Below are 19237 nucleotides of genomic sequence, written 5' to 3'. Positions count from 1 at the left end.
GATATTAAAAAAAAAAAAAAAAAACCTAAAAAAAAAAAAAAAAAAAAAAAATATATATATATATATATATATATATATATATATATATGATGAGGTTGCATTGGCCCTTTCTCCTCCTCCCAAAAACAAAAAAAAAACGCATTTGACTGAAAGAGAAATTGAGCAATATTTTTATACTGATTTATGACTGAATCATTTGCACTGAAACTGCATTGATCCGTCTCTTTTTTAGAGAAATGAATCTGTCCGCAAATCCTCAACAACTCGACCTCCGGTTCCAGCTAAGAGGAAGAGCTTACTCTTACTCACTGGAACACCAGAGAAAGCTGAAGGAGCTTCAGCCAGCGCCGATGGAGAAATGAGGAAAGATGACAAGAAAGAAGAACTGGTGCAGGTTCAGTATTTGATGATTGATGTAACATCATCAGCATACTAAACAACCTTTGCTAGATTACTGTGCAATAAGGTTTGCAAAACTCCAAAGGACAGTTAGGATTTTTTTTTTACTAATCCCATTCTACCTGTAGAAGTCAACACTCTGTGTCTTCGCTTTCATGCAACAGATTAATTTCCTGCTAAACCAACAGTCAAAGAGGAAAGTGAACTTTTTACATGTTAAAAGAGCTCAAATCTCAAATACTTTATAGTTTTAAAAGAAAAGAATAATGAACAAACAGCATTATGAACACCAAGGAACACTGTAGATACATCAGGGCTAAAGACGTAGAAAACTTTAAAACCATCTGTGCCTCCATCACTCTGTGATTGTTAGGATTTATCAACCAGTTGGCTAAATATAACATTAGCATGTAAAATCATAGTTCATACGTTTGAAATATGTTAACCAGCAATTATTGCACTCCAAAAAAAATCCTTGTGGTATGAATATTGCACATACTGTTGTTGTATTCTGCCTCTATAGTACATGCTACACTTGTCAGAGTTTGATTTTTTTTTTTTTATAATGTGCCTTGTGTTGGTCAGTCATAAAATCCCAATCAGAACGTTGAAGATCATAAAATAAATTCACTGCAAACTGCTAAACTGGGCTGGCAGTCAAATATGTTTCAATTAAATCAAGTCATGCGAAGTTTTTGATTGTTACCTTCCATAATACATAGAATAAAAAGACCTGTGAAATGAGTGGAGATGTATTCTCCCAATAAGATGGCAGAAATTCTCACTCCTCCACTCTGTTGTCAAGTAGGTTGGATTTTCTGCTATATACAGTTTTCGTGCATCTTCTTCACTGTTTTTCCCACATTTAACATCTTCTGTGTATCTTGTATGTGGCAGAATGTGAGACAAACAACAAAAGTCAGCTCAACAGTGGAGGAGAAAAACTCATGTATGTGGAAAATGATCAGGGATTCAGCATCAAAACAAAGTCAACGACTTAGAAAATAAAATTCATTGTGACTCTCCTCTTTCACAGCTCCGCCCGACTCATTACGAAACCCCCCAGACACAAAAGTAACGTCTTCTGAGCAGGTGAGAAATAATCTTTAGCAAAGTCTTACTTTTTCTACACTTTTTCAACCCTTCATAACCATTTTTGTTTTTTTTACCTAAGGGTGGGTCATACTGCTCAAAAATAAAATTACAGATTTATATGATAACAGATCCAGTCTCAATCCATTTTCAATCGAAAGTTCAATTAATTCACAAAATCCCTACCACTACTTCCATGCCACTTGTTGTCACAGTATTTATTTTCAGTGGCTTACTCTACATGTTTTCAGGTGAGCCGAGCAGCGCCCCCTGTGGTGCCACCGAAAAGGAACTTGCGTTCATTTCAAGTGAGGCAGCTGAGTGGGCGAAACATTACTAATGACTTGGAAAGAACCAACAGGGAAATGAAGGTACAGAGCTTTACACCTGGTAAAAATATAGGACAGTTTTCCACTGGAAATCTGTTGGGTTTGTGTTAAAGTTGTCTCCTCGACTCCAGCTCTCACTGTTCTACTTATTTCAGGTGAAAGAACTGGTGCGGATGTTTTCCGTCTCAGCAGCCCAGGAGAACACAGGAGGAACGAAGGAGGAACCCGCATCAGAACACCCACGAGTGGTATGTTTGTTTGTTTTTTCTTTACCATTTGAGTCTGGGTCTGTAAGTGCTGTGAGTCCATTAACTATAGAATGGCAAAAATTGAAATTCCAAAAATGAAGAATGCACATTTTTCGCTACGTTTTTGCACTGGGATCAGGTCGTTTTCCAACTGCATCAAAATTAGTGTATTTCACACAACTGTAATGGAAACATCACACAATCAACAGCCAGATGTTACTACTGGTGGAAATGACAAAGAAGATGACAGGAAGTGGTAGAGGATAAATGTTTTTCTCCACCAGACCTCTCTCAGCATCGCTCAGTTCACAAAAAATTGTGTATCATTCAAAAGTGTTGACTCCACAGCTCTTCCTTTCTGTAAAAATCACTGACTACAATTTCCCCAAAACGCTGAATACATAGCTTCTCCCAAGTAAGTGGGGCTTGTCTCGACAATGCCTGAATAAGATGCTGACGTCTCCTCTGATGGCTGAATTATGAATACGGCTCATGTAACTTTATTGTGTGAATAAGCTTATTCATGTCTGATTTTAATTCCATTAGATAATGGAAATGCCGCAGTTGCGAGATTGTGTTTTTTACCACATTTGCTGAACATTTGTGCTCATTTGTAATGAATTATTTTCGGCGGCATTGAATCTTTCAGGTGAAGATTCTCACTCAAAGACATTCTGCCATGCCGGCTCGGGAAACTAGAGTCCAACCAAAGGTGGAAGACAGGAAGGAGAAGGTGAATACACCATGCTTCTGTGAGCTTATATGAGTTATGGCATTATGTTATTATCCATATTAATGTGTCTTTGGGGGGGATTTTAATTTTAATGGCATGTACCAATTTTGAATATCAACTTTATTTTCACTTTTTTTTTTTCTGTTTGCGTAATGTTGATTTGATGGAATGTGCTTGATAAAACTAGAGCTCATAAGTTATCAGTTGTCAGTAAAATGTTCAATTCTGAGCCCTAAAAAAAGATACTAGGACATGCCTGACTTGGACTCAATCCAACATGGCTGCCAAAAGTTGTGCTCTTCGTGTACCTAGTCATGTTTATGACTGCGCACGATAAGATAGTACTGCATTATTTCCGTGGGAACTTCAGGTATCCTACGGCATCTGTAAGTGTTACGCATATCACATTACACATTGTAAAAAGATAAAGAGAGACAGTGTGATAACCAGAGTATACACAAGTACAAGATAAGTGGCTATATAGTATAAAACTGATTACATAGTATGAAGGTGCCTAAGGACTGAATGCATAACAGTGCGTTGCTATTCTAAGTTTTCTGAACATGTTTTCCAAAGTAAGCAATTATCNTTCANCTAAACAAGCAATAACAATAATAATAATGTCAGTTATCTAATTCTATAAATTTTTTCTTTACAAAATGACATATGATCAATTTTATATTTAAATAGTAGCCTAAAAGTTTTAATATGAAAGTAAGAAAGTCTTTTGAAAATCAAAACTTCTAGAATAATAGCTAAAAAAATTCAAACTGTTTTACGATACAACTTTGACGTACGATGTGGTAGCTTCATGTTGGAGGAACTGGTGCACTACACAAGACAAATAACATCATGATGAAAGAACATTATTTGGGAATATTAAAGCAACATCTTTAAACATCAGTCAGAACGTTAAAGTTTGCTACAAATGTGTCTCCTAAAGGGGCAATTAGCCCTGATTCAAGTCCTCTACGTAATACCCACCTGTAGGTTTGATATCAAAAATAATTTACCACAATAAATGTTTTATTTTATTTATCACAGCGTGCAACAGGCGTAAAACCTGACATAACTCCAACAGCAGCAGAAGTGCCACAGAAGGAGGATCCATCATCGTGTAAGTATCTCTCCTCAGAATGATTTCTGATTGTTCTCGAAACTGAAGTTAGCTAGCGTCCTCTTTCTGTTCTCTGCAGTGTGTGAAGCAGCAAAGCCTGACGTTCCCACCAACATGAAGGTACGACGGGTTCCTTGCTGAGTGTCTTGTAAAGGGAAACAAACTTCCACGTTGATATTTTTCTTTTCATGGAATGCATTCCAGGTGAAGGAACTGGCTCAGATGTTTTCGACGCAGGAAGCGGCGGCCGGGCCGAAGGAGAAACGTGGCCTGGAACACAGACCATTACAGGTGCTTCATTTAAAGCTGTATCCGCTACCAGATGAGAAAGAGATTTGTTACTTTGTTCTTTTAGTTGAATAATGATTTTCCTGCTTCTACTTGCTACTGCATTGTAGGTAGATTTGGTACCTTTTACTCCATTTTTGTTGTTGCTGTACCTACTGAGAAGTTCAATGTCTTACAGGTAAAACTGTTGGCTCAAAGATTTTTACAAGCCACATCCACGGATGCAATAGGTCAGAAGAAGGAGAATGATGACAGAGTACAACGAGCACAGGTACCTGTATTTTTCTTATTTTCTGATCTCAGTCTATAAATTTAATAGTAAGATGCATTAACTTCTTTGCTTCTGTGTAAAATTTGCAAATTTTTTATATCAATTTGTAACTTCTGTGGTCTAGAGGTGAATCTTTATCAGCTTCCTGATTTAAATTACTGACTTTGCAAATAATTAAGATGCTTATAGATATGAAGAAAGATAACTAATGTGTTAATAGCTGAGCAATTTTTTTATGATAAAGTACTTTTGCCAACTTTGAAAACGTTTAACACATTTAGCTTCCCTAAATTCATTTCTACAGTCAAATTTAAACAAGAAACATATGAGAACAAAAATAAAAGGATAGACAGTAGAGAATGAGATATAAACATACATATATCTTAAATCAAATGTTCACCAAACTTGTAATTTAAAATGATATTAGTGCTCATGAGTTGTAGTCTTTCATTGGCATATTTAATTTGAACTGGTATTTAGCGTGTTAGCATTATCTTCCGCTAAATACTGTGTTGGTGTAGTGGTTTATCATTAGCGGAAATACTGTTCATGATTAGTGCTTTAGCATTAGCTGAAGTAATGTTTGATTAGTGCTTTAGCATTAGCTGAAGTAATGTTTGATTAGTGCTTTAGCATTAGCTGAAGTAATGTTTGATTAGTGCTTTAGCATTAGCTGATGTTTATGAACAGATAAGCCAGCAGACAGGTCAGGGAGAAAGCTGTGAAGAAGTTTAAAGAATAATTACATTGTAAAACAATATACCAACCTTTAAACATTTTACATAGATACCAAAATGGCTTCTAACTCAGGGTCACTGAATATTAATGCAGAGTTGAAACATTTTAATGAAAATATTGTCTTGTGGCATTAGTGGCCTTTACGGAGTTAAGACAAGGTGTGTACACACATGCAGAGGTCCAGTGTCACAGAAACATGGTTTTTCAGCACGTGTGCCGCTTTGAAAAATGTAATAGTGAATATTATAATATTGAAGTCTTATCTTGGTGGAGCCGACACCCTGAGGCCCTGAGCTCTTCTTGTTGCAACAGTTGAAGCTGCTGGTTAACAACTGGGCCAGCTGGTGTCTGGGTGTGTAAAACCACAACAGGAAAGGTTGAGCTATAAAAAATAAAAACTGGTTTCCATGGAAGTCGTCAAACAATATGCACTTCCTGGAGTGTTTAGTTTCCTTGAAACAGAAACCATGTGTTGCGTTTTTCTACATTCAACTCGTTTGCTGAAGAGACTCGCCCTCTGACTGGGTGGATCTTAAACATGGTGGTTCCATACAGATCATCTGATTATCAGTAACTTCATTTTTAATGGAAGATTTTTTTTATTTGTTACATAAATAATGTTTTATACCGAGGCTTAATTTGGTCTAATCTGTGTTTTCCAGCAGAAGTTACCAGACTCAACATGTACCCCTTCTGAAATGAAAACTGCAGCACTAAAGCCCACCATGCATCAGGAACACAGACCCTGTATGTAAACCTCTGCTGCTACATAATCCCAGATCTTCAAAAATGCTATTACTCTCAGGTCTATCACGATGACTTTCTGATTTTTGGCTACAGCAGATGAATCGTCTCAGGTCGCAGGTTTGTCCACTAGGTCAAAGGTGAGACATCACTTCAGCCTACTTTAACCGCACTTTAGACTCTGGTGCCATATTTTTCCGTCTATCCTGCGTGTTGCTAGGTTTATGGTGCCATCAGAAGGACTTATTGCTTTATGTGTTTCAGGTGAAGGACCTGGCTCGGATGTTTTCAACTAAGACCATGTAGGGAGAAGTTGTCCAACTAAAAGAGAGAAACAAAATTAAAAGTCTCCAAGTATTACTGTAAAAAGTTTTGAAGTAGAGAATTAAGCATTTCCAAGAGTATCTCTCCAAGTAAGCATCCCATATCAACTATTTTTAAAATGTATACACAGAGGCTAACTTTTGGTACAACAACCTCATAGTTTTGGACAGAATGGAAATCTTAGGGAAAGGAGAGAAACTGTTATAGTAACTTGAGCATTTAATAGACAATCAGGTTCTATTCTAGTAAAAATGGAAAATAATTTGACTGCTACAAGTAAGAGTGTTAGTTTGCGACCAAAGATCAGACTGAAACCAGCAGCTTTAGAGCACTCAACTTGCTTCTTTATCTCCAGCTTCACACACCTCAATCCATTTTACAGCATGTCATGCAGTCAAACAAGAGGAGGGAGAAACTCCCTGTCATCTGAACCACCTGGCTGTTAAGGGATTGGCTCCCACCAGGACTAATTAAAGGGGTGGAGACGTTTACATTTCCAGAAAGAAAGAACATATTTATTAAACTATATTCCTAAAAAAAATGTTTACAAAGTGATAAGAACAGAAGAATCAAATCATTATTTAAAAAAAAATCCATATCCAAATGTAAAAAGACTCATCAAGAAAACTACATGAAAGCATTCTTTTCATGTTTCTGTATAGATGATTGCTCAATGCTAACAGCCTGCGGTTGGTTTTGCATTGTTTTGCATTAGCTAAAAATCTTTTGAAAGGTAAAAACAACAATCAAGTATCGTTCGCTCTTGTTTCATAATTGAGTGGATGAAAAGAGAGGAAAATAAAACTGAATTTGCAAAAAGAGTGCAGGGTTTCCCCCAGAAAACTTGCTAAGTTTAGCAACGCTAACGGGCTTATCAACACGGCGGGTTTTAAAGTCTTACCTAGAGTTTCTCCAAAGGATCATAATTCCTCACAGTAAGTTGATGTAAATATCCATACACGTCAGCCTGTGTCCAGTTTGAGTGAAAGGAGGCATGCGCGATCCCACTGAGGTAAAGCAGCGGCAGCGGGTGAGGCAAAGCGCAGAGGCGCCAGCTGTGTGGTTAGACCGCACGTTGTCGGGTTTAAATGCATAAACTATAAACCTGTATTTTATAAACCTATCCTTTAGGAATAAATCTGCTCTGCTAGTGAAATGCTAAGAGCAAAAGAGATGCTAGCAGCCCAGCTTTAAAAAAAAAAAAGATTTTTTTATTTTTATTTTCCTAGAAACATAAACAAGCGCTTAGCCTGGCGGCGGGGCTAGTGAAACATGGCGGGCCGCCAGGCTTATAATACACTGGGGGAAACCCTGGAGTGAAATCCGGCCAATATCTATCAAGCAGCATGGTGGCTACTACTACGACACCTCAACCATCCCTTTCTGGTTGACTCATTTCAGAATTGACAAATATGACAGCACTCAAAACAAAAAACAACAACAAAAAAAATGCATTGTGCTGCTAGGCTAAGCTAACATTAGCACGCTTACACTGTGCTTTGATATGCCTTGTTGATGGTTTGACTCACAGCATACTTTACTGTGGTCCTTGTTCAATGGATACCGACAAAGATTACTAAAAATGTTCTGTCTCGTAAATTTAAAAGTCTCCTTTGAACATCGTAAAATTGAATGAAGAGTGTTTCAGCTGCTTTCTGTGATCAAGGTGCAGCATGTGTTCACAGACACGTTGTAGCAAATGTACAATTGAAAACAGTGCAGAGATCATCGCTGTGTAGGTATTTGACAGCTTCCCAACTCCCCTGCTGGTTTGAATGGGAGTTAATGCAACTTCTGATGCTTTTGATTGAGTAAAATAAGCAAACAAATGGGTTGTGTGGGTTTTAGGTACTTATACAGAGGCTCAACAGAGATTAGGAGCTGAGAGGCGTCAGCGTGTACACACATGCAGGAATGATCTGACTTTGGGAGTTGAACCGAAACACTGACACTCAGGTTGAGCTGCTTCCTGTTCCAACTGAGAGAGGGAGTTGCTAGGAACCAGATGGGTTATTGTCTGGGCATATCAGACCGCCAAAAGAATGCTTAGGTAACAAACAACAACAAGAGCAGCTTTCTATGTAATTTGTCGTTCTGCAGTGCAGACATGCACCAGCCGGAGTTCTTGGGTTTCTATTTCCTTTGAAAGAGAAACCATACAGAGTGGGAGTGGTGTGGTTTGTTTTTTTTTTCATTCTTAGGTCAAGTTGTTTACTTGGTGTTACAGAAGAGTTTTACTGATGATCAGTGGGCTGCTTCACAAAACCAGGAAGATGGTTGAAGTTGAATGTCCTGGCTCAATTAAGCCTCGATTCAGTTTCACAAGAGTGGTAGCGGATTAGTTACTATGGCGATTTCAACATTATCATGGTCACCTGCACCATTATCAGTTTTATAATTATCCATGTAGGCATTGTTAAGGTTCGACTGCGTTTCTGAAGACGGTTGTTGTTCTAAGTATATTGGAAATTACCATTTTAAATTAAAATAATGTTTACGACTTCAAATAACTTTAGTTTTGCACACAATCAAAAAAAATGCACAGTTTAAGTCACACAATGTTTAAAACATTTAAAAATCTTTACAACTCAATGTGTCTTTGGAGTCTTTGCACCAACTGTTAAACAGGAAATTGTCCCTCCAAAATAAAAAGCATCCTAACTCAAACAAGAAGTTAGCGATTGTTAAAACTATTTAAGAAATAAGCACCAAAAGTTTTTTTAGTTTTTTTTTTTTAGTTTTTGACCAAAGGAGAAGCCTTTCAGAACATTAGGGTGAATGCTGAACAACATTACTTTCTATGAATGTTTAGAACATTTCGACTGTTAAAACTTTTTTTCTCACAGTGTTGAAGGTTATATGTCTTACTAAAGGTATTCCAGTTCCTAGAGCTGCTCCATGTTTTGTCACATTATAAAAATGTTACTTGTTTGCTTCCCGTTGTTTCTTTGCAGTTTTCCCATTGTTTTTTTCTACCAGAAACATAACCTGACTTCCTGTTGCTTTAAGATCACATGTATGTTCTTATACATGACAGATAAAAAAGGTTTTATATTAAAGTTTGTAAAACTAACTCTTGTCCAGTGTTTTTATTTTAGTAGTTGATGTATCTTTAGTTACTTTTTACCTTATAGGGGCTTGAAGATATATTTGTGCTCAATGTTTAAATGGCTTCTTTGTATCCTTTCAGTGGCAACTCCTGAAAAATATGATATTACTGAAAACATTTTTCCCAAGAAGGGGCCGTGACCCTTTTCTCCCTTTTTAATACAATTTTATTATAATAATACAATACAAATTGTAATACAGTGGTGTATTACAATTTAATACACCACTGTATCCTTCAGTCTGAATAAAAATTGTTTCAAAACCACATTTTGTATTTATTCCTCAGGTTATCTTCGGTAGTTTATTTGATCATCTGAAGAACAGCCAATGTTATTAGGGCCGTTGAAGATAGAGAAAATTGGAGTAAAGTTCTGCAGAAAAAACTCGATGTTTTTAGAAAAAACAAGGCCGTTTTTAGATTTATCTCAGAAATATTCTAGAAAAAAACATGGACATTTCTGAGTTTCAAAAGTCAGAAATGGTCCCCCAAAAATCGATTTTGGACATTTTCTGAGTTTCAAAAATCTCAAACTGGAAATTTCACATGCACGATGAGGTCAAGGCGACTGTCACCTCACTGTCATATGAAATGAGAGGTTCCTAAATGAACGTAAGCAAAATGAATCCATTTAACACTTCCTGAACATAAAAATCTCTAAAACTGAGAATTTTCAGACATTTTTGGTTTGAGGCAAATATTTTGTTAAAGTGTTCATAGTTGAAGCAGTGATAAATCGTGATTAATACCAGCACCGCTTTTTTTTTTTAGCAAAAGTATGTGGAATGCATTTAGTCAAGCGGCTAAAACCTTAACAACATCCGAACAGCCTTGTAAAAACAACAGATGCTGCCTATACCTTTCTGATATTTCCGGCTCTCTTTTGGCTGAAATGAAACCGAAAGCTTTCAGCAGTCAAAGCAGGAGAGGAGGAATGACCATCAGACCGGACGGAGGCGCAGCGACGTGAGGCAGCGTCAGGTACGTGTCTGCACTTCCAACTGGCTTTCACTGAAGTCTGTCAGAGTGATCAAACTGTAAGTTAGTCGTTTAGCATTATGCTGGTCAAACTTTAAGAATACTTTCCAGGCAGCGAAGAGTAAAAATAAAATAACTACAAAAATCGCAAATGTTTAAATGATGATAACATCCTGCGTAGTAGTAAAGGAAAAGTTTCAGCAGTGTTGTCATGCTTTCAGAGGGAAGAAAAGAAATATGACTGCAAAAGAAGAAAAAAGAAGCGGGGTAAAATGTGTCTTTGTTCTTAGGTGGAAAACAAAACTCCAATTTAGCAAGTGAGGCGTGTCTGCAGCTTGGGAAACGTCAGTAGCACAGTTTCTGCTTTCCGACTTAAACAAATCAGATGCAGAAAACAGAAACAATAAATCTCTGTGGCCGTTTCAAAGTCCAGCCAGGGTGTGATTATGTGCTTCGTGTTAACTGGACTGACCGTTTCGGCTATCGAGTCTCTGTTTATTTAATGTTTCTTTTATTCCCCCAAGTTATAACTTTGCAGGACTCTCCGTGGAAGGAAAATTGTACATCATTTTCAAAACATTTCACACACTAAAATCTGAAAAGTGCGGCGTGCAGACGCATGCACCTGTTACTGTTAAATAATAAACTGTATCACGACGATTTTGGAAGGAAATGGGCCACCAATGACAGCCCACATGAAATGAAAACATCCGTGGCAAAATGTGAATGAATCAGCGCCCTCATCTGGACAGAGCCGGGATGTTCAGTGAAATGTATCCAGCAGTTGGGTGGCCTATTTATTTACCTGGCTATGCAAACACCTGTGTGGTTCAGGCCCTTGATAAACATGGAGCAGCTGAAAGCGGTTTATCTTTTCATAATGATGATCCAGTTCATTATGCAAGCTCAAATATTAGCCATGAGAAAATGTTCTACATGTGTTCCTTTGAAATGTTTTGTAAAGTTGTGATCCGGGTTACCCAACATACGAAAAATTTCAGTTTGTATCTTTATAATAATAATAATAATAATAATAATAATAATAATACAAAATTCTATTAATGAATTATTTGTAGATGTAAATAAATTCATTTATATTTGATAAGCAAATTTCAAAGTGCTACAAAGTAAAAGATACAGATTTGTCTGATTCTACACTCTACTTCACCTCAGTGATCTTTATAAGGTTTAGTATACTCATACATTGTCTTTTAGTATTTCTTTAAAGTAGTTTTTTATTCTTACAGTTTGTGTTTAAATGAGCACTATCTGCAACAAGTTTTAGTCTAAGGCTCCGAGCTGTATAACACAATCAGTACCACCAGAGGGAGACAAATCACGCGTTTTTATATGGAGGGTGAGAGGCAGCAAAAAGCAAAATTAAATAAATATACCTTAAAATACATATGTGTAAATCTCCTATTAATCTCCCATTAATGTCAAGTGCATCATAAAATTAATTACATCAATAAATAATTAAATGTTATGAAATTATGAAATATGCAAATAATTAAATGTTCCATGAAATAATTCAGTTACAAAAGAATGAATTGAAATAATAAAATGCTCTTTTAAAGAAAATTATATTTAATAATATATTTACTCATTGTTCTTTAACAGGAACTTCAGGAAAGACGATCCACAGACCCAACAGAGAAGGTAAATAATGGTTCGGTGCAGCTGGTCTCAGAAGTGACTGAAAAGAACTGATGTTATTTCTGTTTCACTCAGGCTAGACCTCAGATCACACCCTGTCAGACATGAGTCTCCAGGTTTGCCACTGCGGCTGGTCCAAATGTACCACCTACCAGGGCCTGAGAACTCACCAGGGGAAAATGGGATGCACCCCGAAGGGAATGCACATCCCGGAGAACAAACTAGTTAGCTACTTTCCACGAAGTTATATCCAACCAAGACTAATCACTTCAGTCGATATCTTCAAGACTCCTATGAAGTTTGGTGAGCGTTTTATTTTAGAGCTGAAACAGTTCTTCATGTTCAACTTGTTCAATAATCTGTTACTATTTCCATAATTTAGCAATGATCATTTTATCTGCTTAAGCTTGCACAGGCACACTTTTTGTTCTTGATTGTGGTAATTTTTGGAAGTTTTAAATGAAGACCAATAGTTCCTCAGAAGAACATATGTATTTTTTAAAATTTTGTAGTGTTACAACCACAGCCCAGCAAAAGATTGGGGTTTTGGCTTGGAGGGCTTTGAAATAAAAGTTTTGGAACTTACTAAAATAGTCAAAGCACAGGAGTAACGCTTGTCAGCAGTTATAAAAAGGGTTTGACTGCTGTATTGTCAATAAAGATTTATTCATTGATTATTGAGGTTGGAAATTATTTTTAACATTGAATTTCATTTTTATTTGAAAAGCATGTAAATATATTTCGATTTGTCAAAACCCAAACTTTATTTTACTATTTCTATTAACTTTTATTTCCTGTCCAATAAGAAACAAATTTGTGGTTGAATGAAAATATTAAATCCACATGCCTAGAGCTGGGATATGGATAATTTTGGGTTTAACTGCAACTAATCTGTGTTTATAGTAAAATTAACACACTTTGTGTTTTGCAAAAATCAAAGATATGTCTGTTTCGCCAAGAAAAACTCATCCCAGTTTTTGGTATTCTAGATCTTAAAGAAGAACGAAGAAACAAGGCCAGACTTTTGGTTAGGTGTAGAATCAGATTATCATTTCAGAGTCATCATATTCAATAGTTTTCTACTGCTAATACATTATCAACCATCATTGCGTACCTCGTCAGGGGAATGGAACTCTATTGGAACATGACAGCTTAACTCGACCTGCCAAAATGTAAAAGAAAATTAGATAGGCAACGTGTGAAGAAAATCCCCATGGCTCAAAAGTCCACTGCTCTGTTTTGAGACGAGACTTCATGCACATAAAATGATCCATCATATTCCTTTGATCTTATTGTGTCTCAACCAAAAGAAACAGATTTGGCACACAGCTACGATGTCAATCAGGACAGTCGGTACTTAGCTTGCTATTAGATAATGGGGAACAAACTGTCTCCATCGGGTCCTGAAGTGTGTCAGAAATTTTGGGGGTGCTGTCCTGGACACTTTTAACATTTCATGTCAACAAATCAACTAATCATTGTCCACGTCCAAAAGTTATTTTCTGCTGTATCTTCTCAAGGTCTGAGGAAATTTGCAAATTTCCTCAGACCTTGACCATGTTTCTTTGACATGATGTCTTGAATTGTTTGCTGAAAAGATTTTCATTAACTAACGCTTTGTTTATTAAAAGAGATTATTATTTTTGTTGTGTCTCGATAAGACTCTTCAGGATTTGAGGAGCTGCAGGTTTGCCACTGTGGCTGGTCCAAAGTAACCACTTACCATGGACTGAGAACTCACCAGGGGATGATGGGATGCACACCAAAAGGACTAAGGATCCCAGAGAGTAACCAGAACTTCCGGAGCAACATGTTGGAGCAACCTTATCAAATGGACAACTGGTCAATTCTGAACACTCCAGTAAAGGAGGAGGTATAATTAAATCCAGATACTATTGACACACAAACATGTGAATGAATTCAACCAATCATTGACTGGTAAATGTGGGAGTTAAGAAGCTAAAACATATTTTACTTCTCTCTGACAGAAACTGTTCATATCTCCAAACCTCCCCACCCAACTGAATTATGGGCTCACTCAAAAACTAACACAGGACATGAACCAACGAGGTAGAGGACTGGCACGATCATAATGTCACCAGATGGAAAATGAAATAAGCTGCTTTAATTAATACTGGCCAACGGTCTTTCTCCTCCTACAGTGGTCAAAACTGAGCAGGATTCTCAACAAATGGTTCCAACCTTGAATACTACCACAATTCCATTTGGCTCCCAGGTACAGGAAGTTTTCAGTTTAAGTGTTTTGGATTTTCTGGGTGAAACTGTGTCCTTAAAAATGTATTCTGAATACTTTTTTTTCAGCAGACAGAGACAGATGCATCATCACTGTCAACAGATCTGATGAGCTCTCCATCATCACGCATCCTGCTAACAGAGTCCGACTCATCAAGTAAGTTTCATAAACACCATGTTAAATATGTTTAGCGACATTTGGTGTGAGTAATGTTTGTCCTTTGTAGTTTTTCAGACTCCACAACCTTTCCGTCATGGTTTTCTATCCTCGGACAACGCCTGCAGAAGGCTTGACTTTTCTTCTGCTTGTCTTATGGTACAGTAACTTTCCTATGAAGTTAAGAGTAATGTTTGAAGTCATAATGATTCTGAATGTGGTGTACTTCTCCTAAAATATAATGACCAACAAAACCATCAAAACATAAAATACCTTTGCATTCAAATTTTAAAGCTGTTTCTTTGACATGATGCCTTCTAACCATAAAATAACCTAAGCCTACTGAGGTAATGGCCCTTATTTTGGGTCCTAATATAGAATGACCCAAAATCTACGCCATATTACCACCACTAGATGGTGCTGTCCTTCACACATTTGTAGCTCAATCCTGACCACAATGAAGGGGAAGAAAAAGGACGGAAGGTTTGCTGACATTTTTTGCAAATAAAAATAGAAAAATGTGTTTTATTTGGTCCCATGAAACTCAGAACAGCTGGACTTTTGCACCAGATTATATTTAAGGTGTCCGAATAATATGAGTGAATAGAAGGTAAGGTAAGGCAATTTTATTTATATAGCACATTTTCAGCAACAAGGCAATTCAAAGTGCTTTATTAAATTAAAAGGAAATACAAACAAAAATAACAAATCATAGGAAAGACAAAAAGAAGAAAGATAACTAAATCCTTTTATGGGTTAAAAGTAATATAAACTAAGCAGTGATGTTCCTGTTAAGGATTTCTGGATTCTAAGTTCATAGTTATTCTAATTCTAATTCTGATTCCATTTCTGGCCTGTATAATATTGAACTAAATAGTGCGTACTCCACAATTTCTAATATTGCTGATAAACTAAAATAATCATTTTCTGGGTTAAATAGTGAGTACTCCACCGTTTCTAACAAACTAAAACAAAAAAGAGGAAAGGACACATTAGGGCAAATGGCAACATTCAGACAAAACAATGGGCAAAACAGAGACATGAGTGAAGGTGGTGACGTTAAAGGGCCATGAAACCAGGTGGCTGAGGCTCCTGGCAAGTCCGATAGAGGTGTTGTTATTGAGGAACGTCCTTGGGAGCGTTCAGCTCCACAGCTCCATGGAAACAGGAGGGGGTGAGGTGGGAAAGAGCGTTATGTTTACATATCTTCAAGGAGATTGGAAATATGGAGCCCTTCCAAGGCGACATGGGAAAGCCAATTCAGAAACAGAATCTCTTAGGTTGGGAAAATTATAAATTTCAATCTTCCCTTAAGTCTCTCCGATACATCTCAGTTCCCAATTATCCAAATTAGTTTGGTTGTTCCACTGAACCGAAACTAGCAGCTTCTCCAAGATCGATTCCAACTCGTTAGTGAGTTTTAGAGTCCTCATCTGTGTCCACACCAACAGTCTGAGTGTTTGCTAGATCGGCCAAGTCCGTCACAAATTTGCTGATAATCCAGGAATCCACAAGCTCCAAACAGCAGAGATCCTGTTATCATGAATAAATCCAGGGTGAATCCCGCCGGGTGTGTCCCCGCAGGACAAGAGGGCTCTCCTGTGCCCAGACTTCTCGTCGAAAATTTGATCAATTGCATCGAGAGATCAGTTGACCAGATCCATAATTTGTAGATTTGGATGATGTGCAAAGAAAGGCTCCAAAAATATAGAAAAAGACAGGACAAAAACAGAGCAAGCAGGGCAGACAAGGGCAGGGAGGAAGCAGAGGAAAAAAGCGTCCACCTACACCGAGAGCAAGAGAGAAAATGGCACAGCAGCCATCAAGGAAACGCAGTGTTTTACAAACACAGTGAAAATTATTATAAGAAATGTGACAGACATTACATTACATCTGAAAGACGGAAAAAAATGTGCACTTCTAGAAAGTAAAAGTTAAAACTTCGCCTCTAGATTTTCATAAAGTGTGTTGATGTAAAGCTTGACAGAGCTGGTCACATCTGTAAACCTCTGAATTTTTACTTACAATATGGGCTATTGTTTTTTTGTTTTTTTTACTGTAATTCTGTCCTTTCAATAATCAATAAACATCAGATTTTTTATTTTAAATTGTTTTATGTTGTTTTAATTGTTTTATGTTGGCCTTTTTTCCCTTCTACAGGCAGACTCAGACTCAGAAATTGAAACAAACACACATAAGGATGCAGTTACTGTAAAGAAGACAGAAAGAGGAGCTGAAAGGCTGCTGCAGGTAAAACATTTTTTCTATGATATCTGTGACCCAAGCTTTCGTTTCCAGATTTTACTTAGTTGGAATTTTAAAGCAATTTTGGTCACAGTAAGATCAGCTCTCGATGAGATACATCAAGTCCCTCTAAATCAGACAACATGTCCATGGTGCCCAGAGGTGCCAGAATATATTTTTCTTAAAACTGTAGATTTTACTTAAAAGATGGAATTCATATTCAGCATGCAAATTGTAGATGAAATAGGAATATTTGTACTCATTTTGGTTACAATTAGCAGGAAATGACTGCAGAAAATTTCACAAATGTGTTTAGTGCAAACTGCTTTGTAAAGCAGGAGCAAACCCATTTCACATGGTAGAGTAGTTTGCACTGCTTTGTGAATCTCCCCCGTTTCTATCATACTAAGCCCTTAATAAATTTCTACATCCTACTTTCACCTTCTGTCAAGGCACAGCAAGACAGGATGAAGGTTCTGTTACAGCAGAAAATTCACATCCGAGAGCAGAAGATGACTGAAGTCAGATCAGCCGTGAAAAGCTGCAAGGTGAGCTGCAGACGCTGCCGCCATGTTGGTCCTGATTTTGGATTTATCAGATATACCTACTGGATATTCCCATCCCTGTTTTCAGGGCAGTTTGGATGATGAATGGATGCAGATACACAGCGTCTTCTCAGAGGTGATGAAAGTTGTGGAAGACGCTCGGAAGAAAGCTCTCGAGCCAATCGAGAAGAGGTCAGCCATGTTGATCTCAGTAACAGTTTTAAAACATCCTTATAAATGCTTTACAAAGTTTCCCATTGTGACGTGTAAGTGGACATATCTAACAACACATGCTACGATGCTGGAGCTTTATTTTCCTAAGCCATCGTGTCTTCCTTTGCCACTGAAATGCGTACAAACTAACGATATGGGGATTTGATTAAATGTTGTGCATACTTGAAATGACAGCGAGTTAATGGAGTTTTACTCAAACTAAAAGCCTTGTGTGTTCTGTTCTTAGGAGGCGAAAGGTAAAAAGAGACGAACAGAATCTCCTGCAGAAGCTGCAAGGAGAAATTGATAGACTCAGAGACTCCATTGATAAACTGGACAGAAGCCAAGACTTGCAGGTGAGGGGTCCCTCCACCTTCACGCCCTTTTTTTAATATAATTTTAGCAAAACAAGAAAAAAAGTTTCTGTTTCTTTAACTCTCCTCCTTCTTTACTCCCTCCTTTGCAACACACAGGCCTTTCCACCTTCAAACCTGGATGGCTCCAAGGAGATTAAAGATCTAAAAGTCGACACTTCCTTCTCCTTTGGTACCCTGAAAGCAACAACATCTACCATGATGAAAGACATCCAGTGGCGTCTGGAAAACCTCTCTTCCCTCGGTAAATCTTTGTTTTTCTAAAATGACGCCATTTTGGTCGTCAGTCCAAGCAAGTCTACCAGAGTATCAGGTGTAAAAACAGCATTTGTTACATTTCCAACTGGTGCAGTTCTCTTTCACACCGCATTGTATCAAACCAATCGAACCCTTTGAAAAACCTGTTAAATTACACACTGCTCCAAGAACTACTGAAGGAAATTACATGAAAACCTCTGAAGAAGACACTGGACGCAATTTCCTTTTTCACGAAATGCAAACAAAAATGGACCTGATTTTAGTGGTTGTAGGATTTCTCTTTTGCTGTTTGGAAAAAACCACTAGCACAATACTTCCGTGTTTCTATTGGCTGTAACTAGAATGCCTTGTGCTATCATCCGCTTAGCACTCATATGTGCATTGGAACCACGTCAGACTTTGTTTTCTTGGTTAGCAGCAGCGTTTGATTACACATTCACACCTCTCTAAACAAACTGGACATTTGCTTATAGAGGTGTGAACCGAACTTATTTGCCGGAGTTCGGTTTCATTATAGCTCACTAAACAGAGCTGATCTGAATAAATCCAAAATATGTTTTTTCTTTTTTGTTGTTTTTTTACCCACATTTTGTTCCTTTTCCACAGAGCTCAAAAGGATTACAACCTTCGCAGGTGTGTATACCCAAAACGTATATGTAAATTGTAACATACTCTGCTTCAATAATGTACTTTTGGATTTCTTCTGTTTTTGCTCTTGTCTCAATTAAAAATTTATTGTTGAGCATCAAACAAAGACGAACATAGCAAATGCAATTTTCATGAAAATACTTGCTCAGTGGTGGACACTGCTGACAAGAAGTTAGCTGTGCTAACACTGAAACACTATTCATATACATTAGCTCCACTAACATCCTATGATAACGTGGGAAGTAGCTGAAACTAATCCTAAAGCACTAAATTTAGTCATGTTGATATCCACCATCTGTCAACGACACAACATATGCCATTTTCAAAGTTAGAAAGATGCTAAATCGTGTTTTTCTAATGTGCTAATTTTTCAGAAGTATGCACATTTACAAGAGGAAAAAGATTATCTAAGGCAGAGGTTCCCAAACTGTGGGGTGCGCCCTCTAGTGGGGGCGCCGTGTCATTGCAGGGGGGGCGCGGGAAGCTGTCTGGATGGAAAAAAAAACAAAAAAACATGAACAC

At 37.4% G+C, this 19237-nt stretch overlaps 2 protein-coding genes across 4 annotated transcripts in view; both read left to right on the top strand.

The window, feature by feature from the left end:
- The window catches only part of LOC106951365 (uncharacterized), a 15311-nt gene extending 8761 nt beyond the window's left edge, over positions 1–6550 (top strand). The window contains exons 11-23 of one of the 2 annotated variants that reach the window (XM_015038837.1): positions 233–394; positions 1297–1348; positions 1436–1491; positions 1743–1862; positions 1976–2068; positions 2718–2801; positions 3846–3918; positions 3998–4038; positions 4123–4209; positions 4385–4477; positions 5881–5962; positions 6056–6099; positions 6224–6550. In XM_015038837.1, coding sequence (XP_014894323.1) covers positions 233–394; positions 1297–1348; positions 1436–1491; positions 1743–1862; positions 1976–2068; positions 2718–2801; positions 3846–3918; positions 3998–4038; positions 4123–4209; positions 4385–4477; positions 5881–5962; positions 6056–6099; positions 6224–6265 — 1029 coding nt within the window. In that variant the 3' untranslated portion in view covers positions 6266–6550. Of the gene's footprint in view, positions 1–232; positions 395–1296; positions 1349–1435; positions 1492–1742; positions 1863–1975; positions 2069–2717; positions 2802–3845; positions 3919–3997; positions 4039–4122; positions 4210–4384; positions 4478–5877; positions 5963–6055; positions 6100–6223 lie in introns of both variants that reach the window. The other variant, XM_015038835.1, reaches the window with a different exon arrangement.
- Positions 6551–10208: 3658 nt separating this feature from the next.
- LOC106951364 (E3 ubiquitin-protein ligase TRIM21-like) overlaps positions 10209–19237 on the top strand; it is a 14707-nt gene continuing 5678 nt past the window's right edge. Inside the window, exons 1-14 of one of the 2 annotated variants that reach the window (XM_015038834.1) lie at positions 10209–10370; positions 11988–12026; positions 12099–12326; positions 13685–13896; positions 14012–14093; positions 14186–14259; positions 14349–14433; positions 14504–14592; positions 16594–16683; positions 17130–17225; positions 17311–17414; positions 17683–17791; positions 17909–18053; positions 18674–18700. In XM_015038834.1, the coding sequence (XP_014894320.1) occupies positions 12128–12326; positions 13685–13896; positions 14012–14093; positions 14186–14259; positions 14349–14433; positions 14504–14592; positions 16594–16683; positions 17130–17225; positions 17311–17414; positions 17683–17791; positions 17909–18053; positions 18674–18700 (1312 nt within the window). In that variant the 5' untranslated portion in view covers positions 10209–10370; positions 11988–12026; positions 12099–12127. Of the gene's footprint in view, positions 10371–11987; positions 12027–12098; positions 12327–13684; positions 13897–14011; positions 14094–14185; positions 14260–14345; positions 14434–14503; positions 14593–16593; positions 16684–17129; positions 17226–17310; positions 17415–17682; positions 17792–17908; positions 18054–18673; positions 18701–19237 lie in introns of both variants that reach the window. The other variant, XM_015038833.1, reaches the window with a different exon arrangement.

Source organism: Poecilia latipinna, unplaced genomic scaffold (assembly GCF_001443285.1).
Source record: "Poecilia latipinna isolate Pla-1442-1.1 unplaced genomic scaffold, P_latipinna-1.0 Scaffold455, whole genome shotgun sequence".
In the NCBI taxonomy this organism is placed as follows: Eukaryota; Metazoa; Chordata; class Actinopteri; order Cyprinodontiformes; family Poeciliidae; genus Poecilia; species Poecilia latipinna.
Note: the sequence above shows the minus strand (reverse complement) of the source record. Positions and strands in the feature narration are given on the sequence as shown.